Source organism: Cryptomeria japonica, chromosome 4 (assembly GCF_030272615.1).
Source record: "Cryptomeria japonica chromosome 4, Sugi_1.0, whole genome shotgun sequence".
In the NCBI taxonomy this organism is placed as follows: Eukaryota; Viridiplantae; Streptophyta; class Pinopsida; order Cupressales; family Cupressaceae; genus Cryptomeria; species Cryptomeria japonica.
The window spans coordinates 583432262-583446680 of NC_081408.1; the positions used below are offsets into that span (position 1 = coordinate 583432262).

General features: G+C 35.1%; 1 protein-coding gene across 1 annotated transcript; it reads left to right on the forward strand.

The window, feature by feature from the left end:
* Positions 1 to 9878: 9878 nt before the first annotated feature.
* Positions 9879 to 13760, forward strand: LOC131076264 (ent-kaurenoic acid oxidase 2). The gene is made up of 9 exons (XM_058013351.1): positions 9879 to 10426; positions 10952 to 11279; positions 11358 to 11507; positions 11807 to 12067; positions 12144 to 12233; positions 12324 to 12402; positions 12513 to 12619; positions 12746 to 12867; positions 13353 to 13760. Exons 1-9 carry the CDS (start codon positions 10191 to 10193, stop codon positions 13450 to 13452), a joined length of 1473 nt encoding a protein of 490 aa, XP_057869334.1. The 5' UTR covers positions 9879 to 10190; the 3' UTR covers positions 13453 to 13760.
* Positions 13761 to 14419: the final 659 nt, after the last annotated feature.

Sequence of the window (14419 nt, forward strand, 5' to 3'; positions counted from 1 at the left end):
TTCGCAAAGGTTAAAACACGTTCAGCTTGATCTCACGAAACCACGTTGTCCGTCCGATCAAATGAAACTTGATCGGTGTTTAGCTTTGGTCCAAACCTATATGTTGGGTCCACCTTCGCCTTTCGCTACTTCGTGGAAACTAAGTTTCGAGCACTTTTTGGTCACGAATCAACGCGGGCCGTCAGATCAACAGAAAATCGCATGATACTTATAAGGCCCGATGGACATTAGAAAAGGTAGATTAAAAGCGAACAAGAATAAAATATTTAAAGGGACCGCCTAGGTAAATGACAAGGGGAGAACACTTTTATGATAAATGGACCCATCGCTAAGTGAATAGTACAGTAACGCCAAATTAGAAACCAAAAGGGCTTTTCTCAAGTATTATTTTTTTTTATATCGATAATTATTACTTTTTTTTATAAAAATGGTCATCGTCGGAATTATGACAAATACCAAGCTTTCGACCGATGACTTCTTTTACCGTCAGCAGAGTCCACTGGATTGTCAAATTTCCGACGGGCATGGCATCGTCGACCAATCCGACGCTGATTTTTTGATGGTGGATTTTGTCGACACTCTGATGAAAATTCATCGAAAATTCGACAAATGGCTGTCGGAAATCAGCTCTGAATGTACTAGTGAATGGTTAGGGATTTGCCGCTTTGCTAGGTAATAATTACCTTTCCATCAAGACATAAATTAATCATATGCTTTGTCATGATTATGCAGTCCTTCCCTTCCCATATATCTATCCCTTCTAAGGAGCTCTTTAATGTTTATGTTGACATCTTCCCCATGCCAAATCATTTGGGAATCAGAATTAACCCCTAGGTTCGCCAGACAATCAGCCACCGTATTTTTTTCTCTAAAGGCATGTTGAATTATAATATCTTTAAAACTAGCAGTAATTTCCCTAGCTTGCAAGATAATATTTTTAATTGACCATGATGGCTCTCACTCCCCCTTCAGACACTTAATAATATTAAGTGAGTCTCCTTCAAGCCATAATTTATCATGATTAAGATTCTTGGCTATAATTAAGGTGTTTAGGGCAACTAAGGCTTCAGCAAAATGACTTGTTTGACTCCCCAAAGGACTAGCCACCGCCCCTAAGAAAATTCCAGCAAAATTCCTGACAATGCCCCCATATCCAGCTTTACCCGGATTCCCCTTAGAGGCCCCATCAAAGTTAGCCTTAATCCACCCTTGAGGAGGAAAACACCAAAAGAGACCTTCTCTTCCCTTCTCCTTGCTAGTGGTAGTAGTGGAGAAGTTCCACCTGTCTTTGAAGTCATCTTTAGCAGTTGGTCCATAATCGGTGCCATAGATACATTCAAATATACTCCTGTAAATTTTATCCGCCACCACTTAAGGAGTAGCACTTTTATCCCTGAAAATCCTATTGTTGCGCTCTTTCCAAATATTCCAGATACATTCGAAAGAGTAAGTCTCCAAGTCTCCATAATCTTAGGATTAGAATTGGGGTAGTGCCATTGCTGCCAAGTTTCCCCTAGGGAGTTTGGAAAAACCCAGCTCAAGTTCCACCTACTTAAGATGATTTTCCATATATCCTGACTAAAGGTACACTGATTAAGAATATGGTAGGCAGTCTCTTCTTCCCTGCAACAAAGAGAACACCTGTTAGGAAAAACAAAATCTCTCTTTTGAAGGTTGTCCAGGGTTAAAACCTTGTTTTGGATGAAAATCCAAAAAAAAGATATTAACTTTAGGAACTAACTTCTTGTTCCAGACTTTAGCCCAAATAGGAATTTCTTCCACAGATTCATTATGGATAGCCACAGGTGAGGAGATAGAGTATTTCCCATCAGGGGTTTCCCTCCATATCAACCTGTCATCTTTGTTGTCTCTAGGAACTTTAGTAGAGAGAGCAATCTGAAGGAACTTAAGCCCCAGACACTGCTGGCTGAAATCGATCCAATTCCCATTTCTCCAGTAGTCTCTGACCAGCTCCCCAAACCTGCTTTTGAACCAATCTTTCCATTCATTAATGATTGGAACATCCTCCAGAGGTTTGTCCAATATCCACCTATCTTCCCAAAATCTTATTCTCCTACCATCCCCAAGGTTCCAAATTTGTCCAGCAGCAGCCCAACTTTTAGCAGATTGAACAACATTCCATATAACCGAACCTTTAACAATAAAAGAATCATCTAAGAATTCTTCCTCAGAAGGTTGCATATAGAGATATTTTTTATTCCAGATAGAGTTCCATTCTCTTTCCTCCCCTTTCATTCTCCAAATCTTTTTGGCTAATAAAGCCTTATTCATGGAACTAATATTCCTTAAACCCAACCCACCTGAGGCCTTAGGAGAAAAGATTTTATTCCAAGTAATTAGGGGAATTCTGTTTTTGACTTCCACCCCCGACCAAAGAAACTTTTTTTGGATTCTTTCAATAGCTTCCGCAAATTTTTTGGGGATTTTGAACAAACTAAGAGCATAAAGAGGAAGGTTTTGAAGAGTGGCTTTAAGTAGAGTAACTTTTCCTGCTTGACTAAGGACAACCCCTTTCCAACCAACAAGTTTTGAGTTAAATCCATCCACCAGCTTATTCTAGAAAGAATCCTTAGGCTTAATACACAGAGGGAGCCCCAAATAAGAAGAGGGAAGCTCAGAAATTTTGTAGCCAAGAATTCTTTCAATCCTTAGTTGCCTTTGAATAGGGGTGTTGATGAAGAACAAAGAACTTTTATCCCAATTAATTTTTTGACCAGAGGCAGATTCATAAGTATTCAACACCTTCTTCATGTTTTTAGCTTCCAAGATGGAAGCTTCCCCCATAGTAATAGAATCATCAACAAACTATTCATGGGAGCAAGTGACATTGGATGAAGATGGTTTCAGACCCTTAAGATTGCCATCTCCACATTTTTTAGAATAAATCTACCCAGGCATTCAGCTAAAATAGTAAATAAGATAGGGGATATGGGGTCCCCCTGTCTAAGTCCTCAAGAGCTTTTAAAGAAACTAGACGGGGAACCATTGACAATAATAGCAGAAGAGGAGGTTTCCATAAGTTGAGAGCAAAGCTGAATAACTTTTTCACCAAAACCAAACGCTTTCATGATCCTTAGCAGAAATTGCCAGTTCACTCTATCAAAAGCTTTAGCCATGTCTAACTTTAGGAAGAAACCCTGTTTATTCGCCACTTTTAGGGAGTGGATATTTTCATGAACAGATATGATGGAATCTAGAATCTATCTACCAGGGACAAAACCATTCTGCTAGATAGAGATAATTCTTGGAAGAATTTCCAGCAACCTGGAAGTCAGAACCTTGGATAAAATCTTGTACACAAAGTTGCACAGACTAATGGGTCTAAACTTATTGAGAGAGTTAGCACCTGGGATCTTCGGAATAAGGACAATGAAGGTAGCATTCAGTTCCTTTAGGAGCCTTCTAGAGCCAAAGAATTCTTTAACACCATTGCAGATGTCTGCCTCCACGATGTGCCAAAAATTTTGGAAGAAAAACATAGGAAAACCGTCCGGTCCAGGGGATTTATCTCCCTGAAAAGAAAACACCGCCTTTTTGATTCCCTAATTAGAGGGAATACGAGATAAAAAGATATTACCATCAACAGTCAGGGTAGAAGGAATAGCTTGCAAGAGGATGTTTTGATTACTGATATCCAGGTTATCCACTTCTCCCAACAGGGTGCCGAAATACTCCATATCTTCCTTTCTAATATCATTATCCTCCGTTAAGATCCCTTTATTACAAGATAATCTAGAAATCCTGTTAGCTGCCTTATGCTTAAGAGCAGTTAAGTGAAAGAACCAGGTATTTTTATCACCTTCCTTCAAGAACAAGGCTCTTGATCTTTGTCTCCAGAATGTCTCTTCATTAGAAATAATGGTGTGGTATTTAGACAAAAGAACATTTTCCACCACCCTGAGTTCTTCAGACAGCCCAATCTCTTGGATTCTATCCTGAACATCTTTAATTTCAGTTTTGATTTGAATTTTACTCTTGAAAATGTCCCCAAAAATCTCTTTGTTCTAGATTTTTGATTTTGGCCTTTAAAATATTGAGCTTTTTAGCTATTCTAAAGAGAGTCGTACCCTCAACCTTAGAATTCCACCACTCAGCGATACAAGCTTCCAAAGAGGGGTGGGATAGCCACACTTTTTCAAATCTGAAAGGGAAGTTTCTCTTAGCCGAAAAAGAGTTTGCAGTAAAAGAGATAGGATAATGGTCTGACCTAATTTTGATAATAGAAGCAAGGGAGCGGCTATACTTGGTCAACCACTCAGGAGAAATTAAGGTTCTATCTAACTTAATGTGGATCAGGTTAGCTCCGGTTCTTCTATTAGTCCATGTGTAGTTAATGCCCTAAAGATCCACATCCATAAGAGCTTGATCATTGATGAACTCCATAAGGTCTTGTTTCCCATCAAGCTGCAAGGGGAGACCTCCCATCTTCTCTTCCTCTTTTAGCGAAGTGTTGAAATCTCCCATTATAATCCAGCTTTCATTCCTCATTAGTTGAGTTTATACACAAAGTCATATTAAATGAAAAAAATAATTCCCCTATAATAGGGGTTAATTTACTTCCTATATCATTACAATTTGACCCTTACCTTGGTTTTTTTTTTTTCATATATATAACCCTTCCCTTATCACCTCGAAAGGGATCCCACTCTCAAAAAGACAAAATCTAGCAAAAACAATTCCACTATGTTCCATGGGTCTCCTTGGGTTAGCTCTTCCCTTGCTTTCCCCATGGATTATTCCCCTTCCTCTACTAGATTCAAAAATCCCAAGATCTCCTTTAAGAAATCCCTGGCTATTTTTATTACTTCCTCTTCCAAAGAGGAGGCTACCCCACCCAACTTCCTTATTCATGACCAGGACTCTCATAGCTCATTTGTTAAATCCTAAGGAAATGTTCCTCAGCCCCACTCCTCTCATATCCCTCCCCCTAATAATCACCCCATTATGAAGGATCCCTCTACTAATTTTTCCCCTCTAATTCAATTTCATCATGTCAAGACAATAACCCTTTTTCTACTAGGGCTCAAAATAGCCTTAGATATTAGAATTCTATTTCCTAGAGTCCCACAAATGATGTCCATATTTACACATCTTGTTTCCTCCTAGAGGAGAAAATCAACACTTTGTTTAAGGTTATATATTCAAAATGATATCCTTAAGTGATAGCTTGTCATCTTACAAGATGAAATTATAGCATTAATCAAAGATACGATAAAAAAAAATTGCTGCCACTTTATAGGTATTTCAAATTGAATTAGAGAAAAGGAAAAGCAAAAACTAGCTAGAGGAGGCTATTGCTTAAGAAAATTCTATCCTATTTGGTCCTGCTAGTAGAACTCACAATAAAATGAAAAAATATAAAGGCAAATCTATTGCTTAGCATGTTGATTATCTGATAAAGAATGATGAGAAAAGAAGCAAACCTAAGAAGGCTTCATTTGAGGAGAAGCGAGATTTCCTTAACCATGAATGGAAAGCCATTGGTGGCCTGAAACTACTTGTTGACCTATAGTTGTCTATTGTTCGTCTTCTACTATGTCTATTATTTGTTATTGGTTCTTCTTGCTCCTACTTTTGAACATTAAGAGACTCGTCTTGTTTGACTTTATGACTATTTTGTAATGGGTATGGGTCACCCTTTTATCATGTTTATCTTAATTAAAACTATTTACAAAAAACACATTTTAGAAGTATCTTAAAGCTGCCCAATTAGATTACTAGTTAATTATGTCTTTTTCATTGGGATCATACTCATCTTCCTCCAAATTCCTAGTTAGAGTATGAGACTGTCATGAAACCATTGGAAGGGAAGATGATGGTTATCATACAATAGCTCTTAATCGATAAGTTAAAATAGAGCTTGGAAGTGGAGTTGGTAAAAATATTATTTATCTTATTAAATGATTCTCTATTGGAGAGAGCAACATATTTCCCTATTTCTTAAGGGTTTGCTAAGTTTTGATGGTTGACCACCATTACAAATTGGGTTTTTTAGTGGGAGACTACCATTACAACATTTTGTTATTTTTATGGCTTCTAAATCTACCATCCTTCCTTTTTTAGAGTTTGAGTCTCATTTGCAAGTTAAGGAGTGGAGCTACTATATGGAGAAACATAGAGCAATCTCTAATCCTATGATAAGAGAACTAGCACTTGGAATAAGTGCTAAGTAGTTTATGATAGATTATACATCGAGTGTATCTCATTTGACTGATTTGAATATCAACTAACTCCTTCAAACCTTAGAAATATCAATATCAACATCTAGATATATTTTTTTTCTAAATATGCTAAAAATACTATAGATAAAAGCACAAAGTTGTGTCACACTTTCAACCAATAAAATAATTTCTAACAAAATATTTGTGCTCTAAATTTTTTTGAGCAAAATTATTTTGCCAAAAAGAACGTGATGTATATGTGGCACATACAATTTCAAGTGAAACTCTTGTTCTTGAAACTATAAAACAATTTTTTTTTTCTATTAAAATTTTGAATCGTAATTGAATTTATGTGTAAGATTTCAATGTAGCAGCTTAACCCCTCTATTGAGGTAAATAAAAAAAATTCAACTTCAACTTTGAATTCCTCCAACTAGGAGTACTTTCATGAAAATTTAAAATACCCATTTAGTATTATTATTAGTTTTATAATTATTGTAAATAATGTTTTTATAATCAAACATGAGGTTGATTATATATATATATATATATATATATATATATGTATATATATATATATGTATATATATATATATGTATATATATATATATATATATATATATATATATATATGTATATATATATATAATTTTTTGAAAATATCTTGTGCACTAGAGGAGAAAATCCTCTCCAAAAGGGTAAAAAATAAATAAATTCAATGATCAAAAAAATTAGATAAAAGTTGACATCTCATGAAAACTCCATCAAGTCTCAGAGAATCATTCTAATAAAATATTTTTTTTGAAGTGAAAATTTCAAGTCATCTATAGGCATGCTATCAAATTTTGGAAAGGAAAGATATTTGAAGGTCTCTCAAAATACATAATTTATGAAATACCTTGAGAACAAAGTTTTTGAATTGCTTTTGTGGTAGAGCAACCTCCATGTATTGTCAAAACTATCAATACCAACAATAACATTATAAATTATTTAATTAAAAAAACCTCATAAACATAAAAACTAAAGGCCCCACAATAAATTAAAAAACCTGTTTAAAAAATTATATAACAAAAGAAACAACTCGAACAAAACAAAAACTCTTTGCCACCCCTTCTCGCCTCTTTTAAAAACACCATTTTCCACTACAAATTGTTAGAAAAGGAGGAGAGAGAAGATCATTAAAAACAAAATAAGTCATCCAAATAAAAAAATATAGTCATGAATGTTAAAAAAATAAACTTACTTATCATCCTGCAATATGTTAAACATCTGCACTGAATATAGTATTTGCAAAGAACACAACATAAAATGGTGGATGAGCTGTGACAAACTACAAAAGATGTATTCGACTGAGACACATTAAAAATTGGGGAAAAAATTGGAAATAGAATCGTATCAATTTGTTATCTATCATTTCGCAAATTGGGCGAGGCCCCCACTTTCACCATTACCGCCTCTAATCCTCCATGCCCACAAGAATAAAGACGCAGAATAGAGAATAGTTTTCAGGCATAAAATGAATGAGTTATTCTTAAAACAAAGAGATTCGCCAATCATTCAAAATGATTACAAAAGAAATTTGGACCATTAGCAGTTCATATCAGTTTTCAACTTTCACATTCTCAATTTTATATTCGCTAATATAAAAGCTATGATGGGATTATAACGAGCAGGTCAAAATCAAGGCCTCGTGAAGGAGAACAGTTACTGGTAATTTTATAATGTATTAAGTTATATGAGTTAGAATGTTTTTTTATCGAGTAATTAGGTTTCTACAATCTACAGTTCTGATCAATGTTGTTTTTGGATAAGATTGTGTGGCAGTTTTCTGCATCAATGTTGTGGATCACATTCCATATTCTATCTTTTCTTTTAGATTCTTCATTCTGATGATGGATCACAGAATGTGTTCCAAAATGTTGATGGAAAAAACTACTAGACAATCTAACCCAGAACCAGCATTGACCAAAAATCGAATAGATCGCTGCGACATTCATTACTGTCCTGCTATTAGATAGTGCCAATGTTTGGAACTATCCACTTGAATGCACTTCTATTATTTGAAACTATCTCAGACAACTCCAACTTCAAATGAAATTCAAGCAGGGTTGGAGTTTTTGTTTATGACATTGAGATGTAATACAAGTGTTTAAGAGTTCCGATTATGAAGAGGGGTTAAGAAGGGTTTTGATGGAGCTGCTATAGGAATTGTTTTTGTGGAATAAGGGGTCCTATGAGAAGGAAACATTATGGGACACGATAAAATAGAATCTTGTGCAAGAAAGTAAGAGTTCCTACTTTTTAGATTTTAGTTTTGAGAGGGTGTTTCTGAGGTGGGGCTGTAAGTTTCCCTCACCCACTTCTTAAAATTTTATTGCCACGTGTCAGTCATGTATAATTTTTTAAAATCCTTGTCAATGATTTTTTAGATTCACTTAGATTTTTTAAGAGCATTGCTCCAAACCACAATTTTATATTTGATTTCTCAGCTGATATAACTATGATCTTTTTAGGAGCCTTGATAATCAAGTGCTTACATGAATTTGATAACAATAATAAATAGTGCTAAAAATCCAGTGATCCAATAGATTTTTAGCAGCAGTGATTGCTAAAACATCATACATGTTCTAATTGAAATCATGCAGGGTCTAAATTTGTTTTTCATATGACTGTATTTAAGGATTTTTTGTTGTAAAATACAATTATAGTTTTAGTTAGATTGTATCACAAGAAAGTGAAATACTGTTAAAAGTTATGTAAGATTATTTGAAGCTTAATTGTATAATAAGTTACGTCTAGAAGTTGAATTGTATAATAAAATACGTCTTACTGTTTGAAGAACAACTTTAAATGAATAACCATCATAAGAAAATGCTTGACATGCATCATCAACTACCAGAATTAAACAACCATATATACAGATAAGAGAAATTTCCAACTCCACTTCAAATACTCTAATTTATTTCATAATAATCATACCACTGAAACATCTGACCCATGAATGATAATTTAAACAACTTTCTTTATTTGAAAATGTTTTCTTTTCTCAAAACCACTTGATATTTAAAAATTCAAGTTATATTAAAAAAATTCAGGACGACTGCAAATCTGGCCTTTGCTAAGAGGAAACCAGTACATTTAATATCACCAAGGCAAGAATTTGGCCTGGCAAAAGACACAAGCAATAATTTTTTAAAAAAACGGAAGAAAAAACAATTCTGAATATTTTGAGACCGTACATACTACAAAACTGTGAAAGGCCAGCGTACGTAGGTGAGCCCAAATGTCGAAGTAAGAGCTACTTGACACCAGTAAAGTGTGAAGCCGACATTATGTATTTGAGGTTTTGGAAATGCATCATAACAGACAATACACTAGGTTATTTCATTCCTTAAATTACATTATAATTGAATTGAATTATAACTTTTAAAAATAAGAAGAACAATAGCCACCCATATGGAATTTTAATCAATAATTTTTTAACTCGTTTTTTATAATTTATTCAATTCAAAATTAAAAATTTGATTTTTTTTATTTGTATATATATATATATTAATAAAGCCTTTGAAAGACTTCTATTTTAACACCACCTCATGTAGACCTTAGACCAAACCTTTCAGCTACATGCCACCACACACAACATTTAAACTACAAGAGGTTAACTTACAAAGCAACTCATAATAGAGTCACCAGTATCAACCCAAATATCCTATAGCATTGCTCCAGACAAAACTGTAAGTCCAAAATCCCAAAATCTGCAAATGCAGTTTTATCTCTGTCCCCATCAATCACCACCTCATTGTCTACATATGAATTCGTTCCATATGCACTCAAATCCTTATTTCTCTGAGTGAGGTCACACCAGACAATTTATGAGTTTCCTTTGGCTATTCTCTTATCTCGACCGACCTCAAAACTACTTCCACTATAAATTCTCAAACGAACCAAATTCTTCGTCACACCCACATTGATTTCAGAATCTCACTCTAGTCATTTTTACAAAGATAATGATGATGATAGAGAGTTGGGCATCCACAGTAGTTGTGATTGTGTGTGGGATATACACAATCTACTATGCTTTGAGGATGTTCAATAGCTGGTGGTACAAACCCACCTTGAAGAAGGACAGTGCCCCTCTTCCACCAGGAGATATGGGGTGGCCCTTCTTGGGCAACATGCTTAGCTTTCTCAGAGCTTTCAAGTCCACCAACCCAGAGGCCTTCATTTCAAGCTTTGTTTCCAGGTTGGCCTTATTATTAACATCTTACTCTGAAGAAAACAGAACTTTCTATGAATAGACATATTGCTTAGACTTTCTTGCATGTAATTGAAGTTTAATTTCCAAAAGACATGCCTCAAATTCACCATCTTCAATCATTTCCTGAGTTGTATTAAAAGTTGTAGTTTTGGGTTTTTTAATTATTAGTTTCCTTGGTTTGTTGAATGCATACCATGTTTAATATACATGTTTTCTCGAGTTATATTAACTTCCCCAGGGCATTGCTAAAGTTTGCCAATTCCAATCACCTCAACTTGTATTTTAGAGCACTGTATTCTTAATCTCTTTCCTTTTCTGAAACACCCCAAGAAGTATAAATCCCATTAGATCAAATCATGCCTCATTTTTTCCTTTCAATACTGAGTTGTTTGAGGACTTTAGCAGGAGGCATTAACAAGCATTTTGATACAACTTTCCTCTGTTTTCCGAGTGGATACAATGATAATTACTTCTATACGTGAAATCATTCTATGTTTTCTGGTTTCTCAGGTTCAGGAGGGTTGGTCTATACAAGGCATTCATGTTCGGGAAGCCCACAATTTTAGCAACATGTCCAGAAGTCTGCAAGCTAATTCTAATGGATGATGTCCATTTTATTCCTGGGTGGCCAAAATCTGCTGTTGAGCTTATTGGCAGTAAATCCTTTGTGGGTATCACCTTTGAGGAACACAAGCGTCTTCGCAAGCTCACTGCAGCACCAGTAACTGGAAATGAGGTCTTATCAAAGTACTTAACTTGGATTGAGCAAACTGTGGATTCGGATTTAGAGAAGTGGTCCAAAATGGACAAGGTTGATTTTCTCACACATATTAGAAAGGTGAGATTAATGGCAATCTCTTACAAGTATTATGCTCTCTTATTCTCACCGCTAAACAGTTTATATGTGGTTCTGCAGCTTACTTTCGACATAATCGCATACATCTTCCTCAGTAATGAGACAAATGAGGAGATAATGGCTCTAGAAAGGGAGTATACTACTCTGAATTTGGGTGTCAGAGCCATGGCAATCAATTTACCTGGTACTGCATACAATAAAGCCCTTAAGGTTAGTTTACCTGAATAGACCATGCTACTTAATCTGAAAACAATTTCATCGTTGTTTTGGTATGCTGTCTTAATTGCGTTATTTTTTGTTTCACCCGAAATTCCTATATTAAGCAAGAATAAGTTCAAACAATGGTGATGTGATCCCTAAATTTTGAAAGAGTTGTGGATTATTGAAAGAGTTTTTTTCTGGATAAAACTGTGTATCTGTTTTTTTCAATGTTTTGAATCACACCCAGTGATTCATCATCAAAAACTGAATAAAACAATGGTGATATGTTTGTTTGGATGGTGAAATAGGCAAGGAAAAATCTGGTGGCCATTCTTCAGTCAATGATTGACAGGAGGAGGGCAGAACAGGGAGGAAAGGAAGATAAGAAAGTAGATATGTTAGATGTATTACTCAAGGTGAAGGATCAACATGGTAGGCTGTTAGAAGATGAGGAGATTATTGATTTATTAGTCATGTATTTGAATGCGGGGCATGAATCCTCTGGGCATATGACCATGTGGACTGTTGTTTTTCTACTACAGAATCCTGAAATGTATGCAAAAGCAAAGGTGAGTACAGCCCAAATTACTATCTTGCTGCAATTATTTTCATTACAAAAGCTGATAGAAAAAAATGTTCTTTCAGGCTGAACAGGAGGATATCGTTAGAAGGAGGCCAGAGGGACAAAAGAACCTCGTATATTCAGAACTTCGAGAAATGGAATACCTTCATAAGGTTAGATTCGTTACAGTGGAAAACAGGGGATTGAAATGAAGCAATAATATTTTCAGTTAACTTTAGAGGTAGCATGATTTTTCTATTCAGGTTATAAACGAAAGCCTCCGCTTAGTGAGCTTTTCATCAATGGTTTTCAGAGAGGCTCTAGATGATGTTGAATTGAATGGTAGGTATCTGTTTTTTCATTATATAAATTCCACTGATTCTTCAACTTTATGCTCTTCATTGTCCCCTGAATTTAGAATCCACGTTAATGCTAGTTAACTGTTACTCAAGGTTATACAATTCCAAAGGGATGGAGAATACAAATTTGGATGAGGAATGTACATCTGGACCCTGAAGTTTATCCTCATCCAAAGAAATTTGATCCAGAAAGATGGGAGGTAAATGCCTTAAAACCCCTGTCTTTGTGTGATTTTTCAGTTCGCTCTCATCCTTGAAAAGGATTAGATGCTTTCTGAAATAGGCTCCCATGAACTTTTCTAATGAGACAGTGTTTTCCTTTTCAGAATTTTGTTCCCAAGCCAGGGATGTTTGTGCCCTTTGGATTGGGAAGCAGATTGTGTCCTGGCAGTGACCTAGCAAAGATGGAGATATGCGTTTTCATCCATTGTATGCTTCTTCAATATGAGTAAGTGACAAGTAGATCAAAGGATTGCAGGGATTCCATAGTATATTTGTTTTTGAGTAGGGTCTAAGAAGGGAGAAGCTGTTTCAATTTTTAATCTGCAAGTGTCCCATGAATGGCTATTGATTGAGGGAATGCAAAATTCTAGGCTTCTGAAAAAAATTGGATCACCCACTAAAGAATTTAACAAGTGTTTTTCTGGAGGGAAAAAATAAGGAATGGTAGATAACACTCCTAAAACTATTGAGAAGAGCTGAAATATGACATCGACCAGATCATTTGACTGGGAAGAGCTCCTAAATTCATCCAATTATACATGCTGACAAAATTAAGGGAACCCCCTTCCATAGGATTTCTTGCTATTTTGTTGGTTTTAATTACAAATTACTTTTCTTTCCATCTCTGCATCTAAGAAGAGATAAATGGGCTTGCTGCTTGAATATTGTTATGAGCTCTCATTTCCATCTTTGATTTGTGGCTGAGTGCAGAATACAGCGTTTAACACCAGACTGCAAGGTGAGATATTTGCCTCATCCTCGCCCCGCTGACAATTGTCCTGTTAGAGTGAGAAAGTTAAACTCATCATGAAAGTTTTGAATATCAGCTGCTGCTGAAATGAACAGAGAGACTCTCTAACAAATTTTTGTTAGACTTAGCCAAATTTATAGAGAATCATATAGAAGGGTATGTTCCCACTTGGGCACTCCCATTTTGGTGGGCACCTAGCTTCCTCTGATACAGGAAAACTTTTATGTAAATGCTATCTACATGGTGAAAATCAAAATAGAGCCATAAGAAACTGATTAGAGAGTAATGGCAGTTAAAGACTAAATCTATTATTGAAATAAATGTACTAATCTAATAGAAATGCAATGGAGATAACTATTTATATCTTATCTTTGACATAATATATAATAAGCTGAAGGATAATGCACAAATCGAAAAGTTGTGCAAGAAATTTTAGATCCTGGTATATATGAGAGTTTGGTAGTAGTATTGCAAATTTTTTAAGTTGAGAAGAGTTATGAGGTTGTAAATAAGACAATGGAAAATTATACTGTAGATTGAATTTGCTATATTATCATCTTAATATCAAAATTTGATCTGATAATCTGTATTCCTAATGATCCAGTGATATAGATTCTTTAAATTATGAGATTTGAATCAAAGGGTTGTAGTACAATTGGTGAGGTGAACTCTCCTCAGTTCTTGGTCCTTAGCCAAAGAAATATCAACATAAGCTCACACTCTTATATCAGCTAGCAAAACAAACACTCCTATATCAGATAGGAAAACAAACTTGTTGCTGATATACAATATTCCATCAATTTTATCTTTTTATAACACATGTATCATATGATGACCTTGCAATTAAAAAGAGTGGCATAGAACATTTATTTCATTAAAGCTGATGGTTGCATGATTCATGTGATTTTTGAGTATATGCATAGTACTTATTTAAACAGTCACAACCTAATGGTTAATATGTTAATTTCTGAATTAGATTATGTAGATTTTTTTGTCGCCAACATTTCAGATCTAATTCTATGATCCA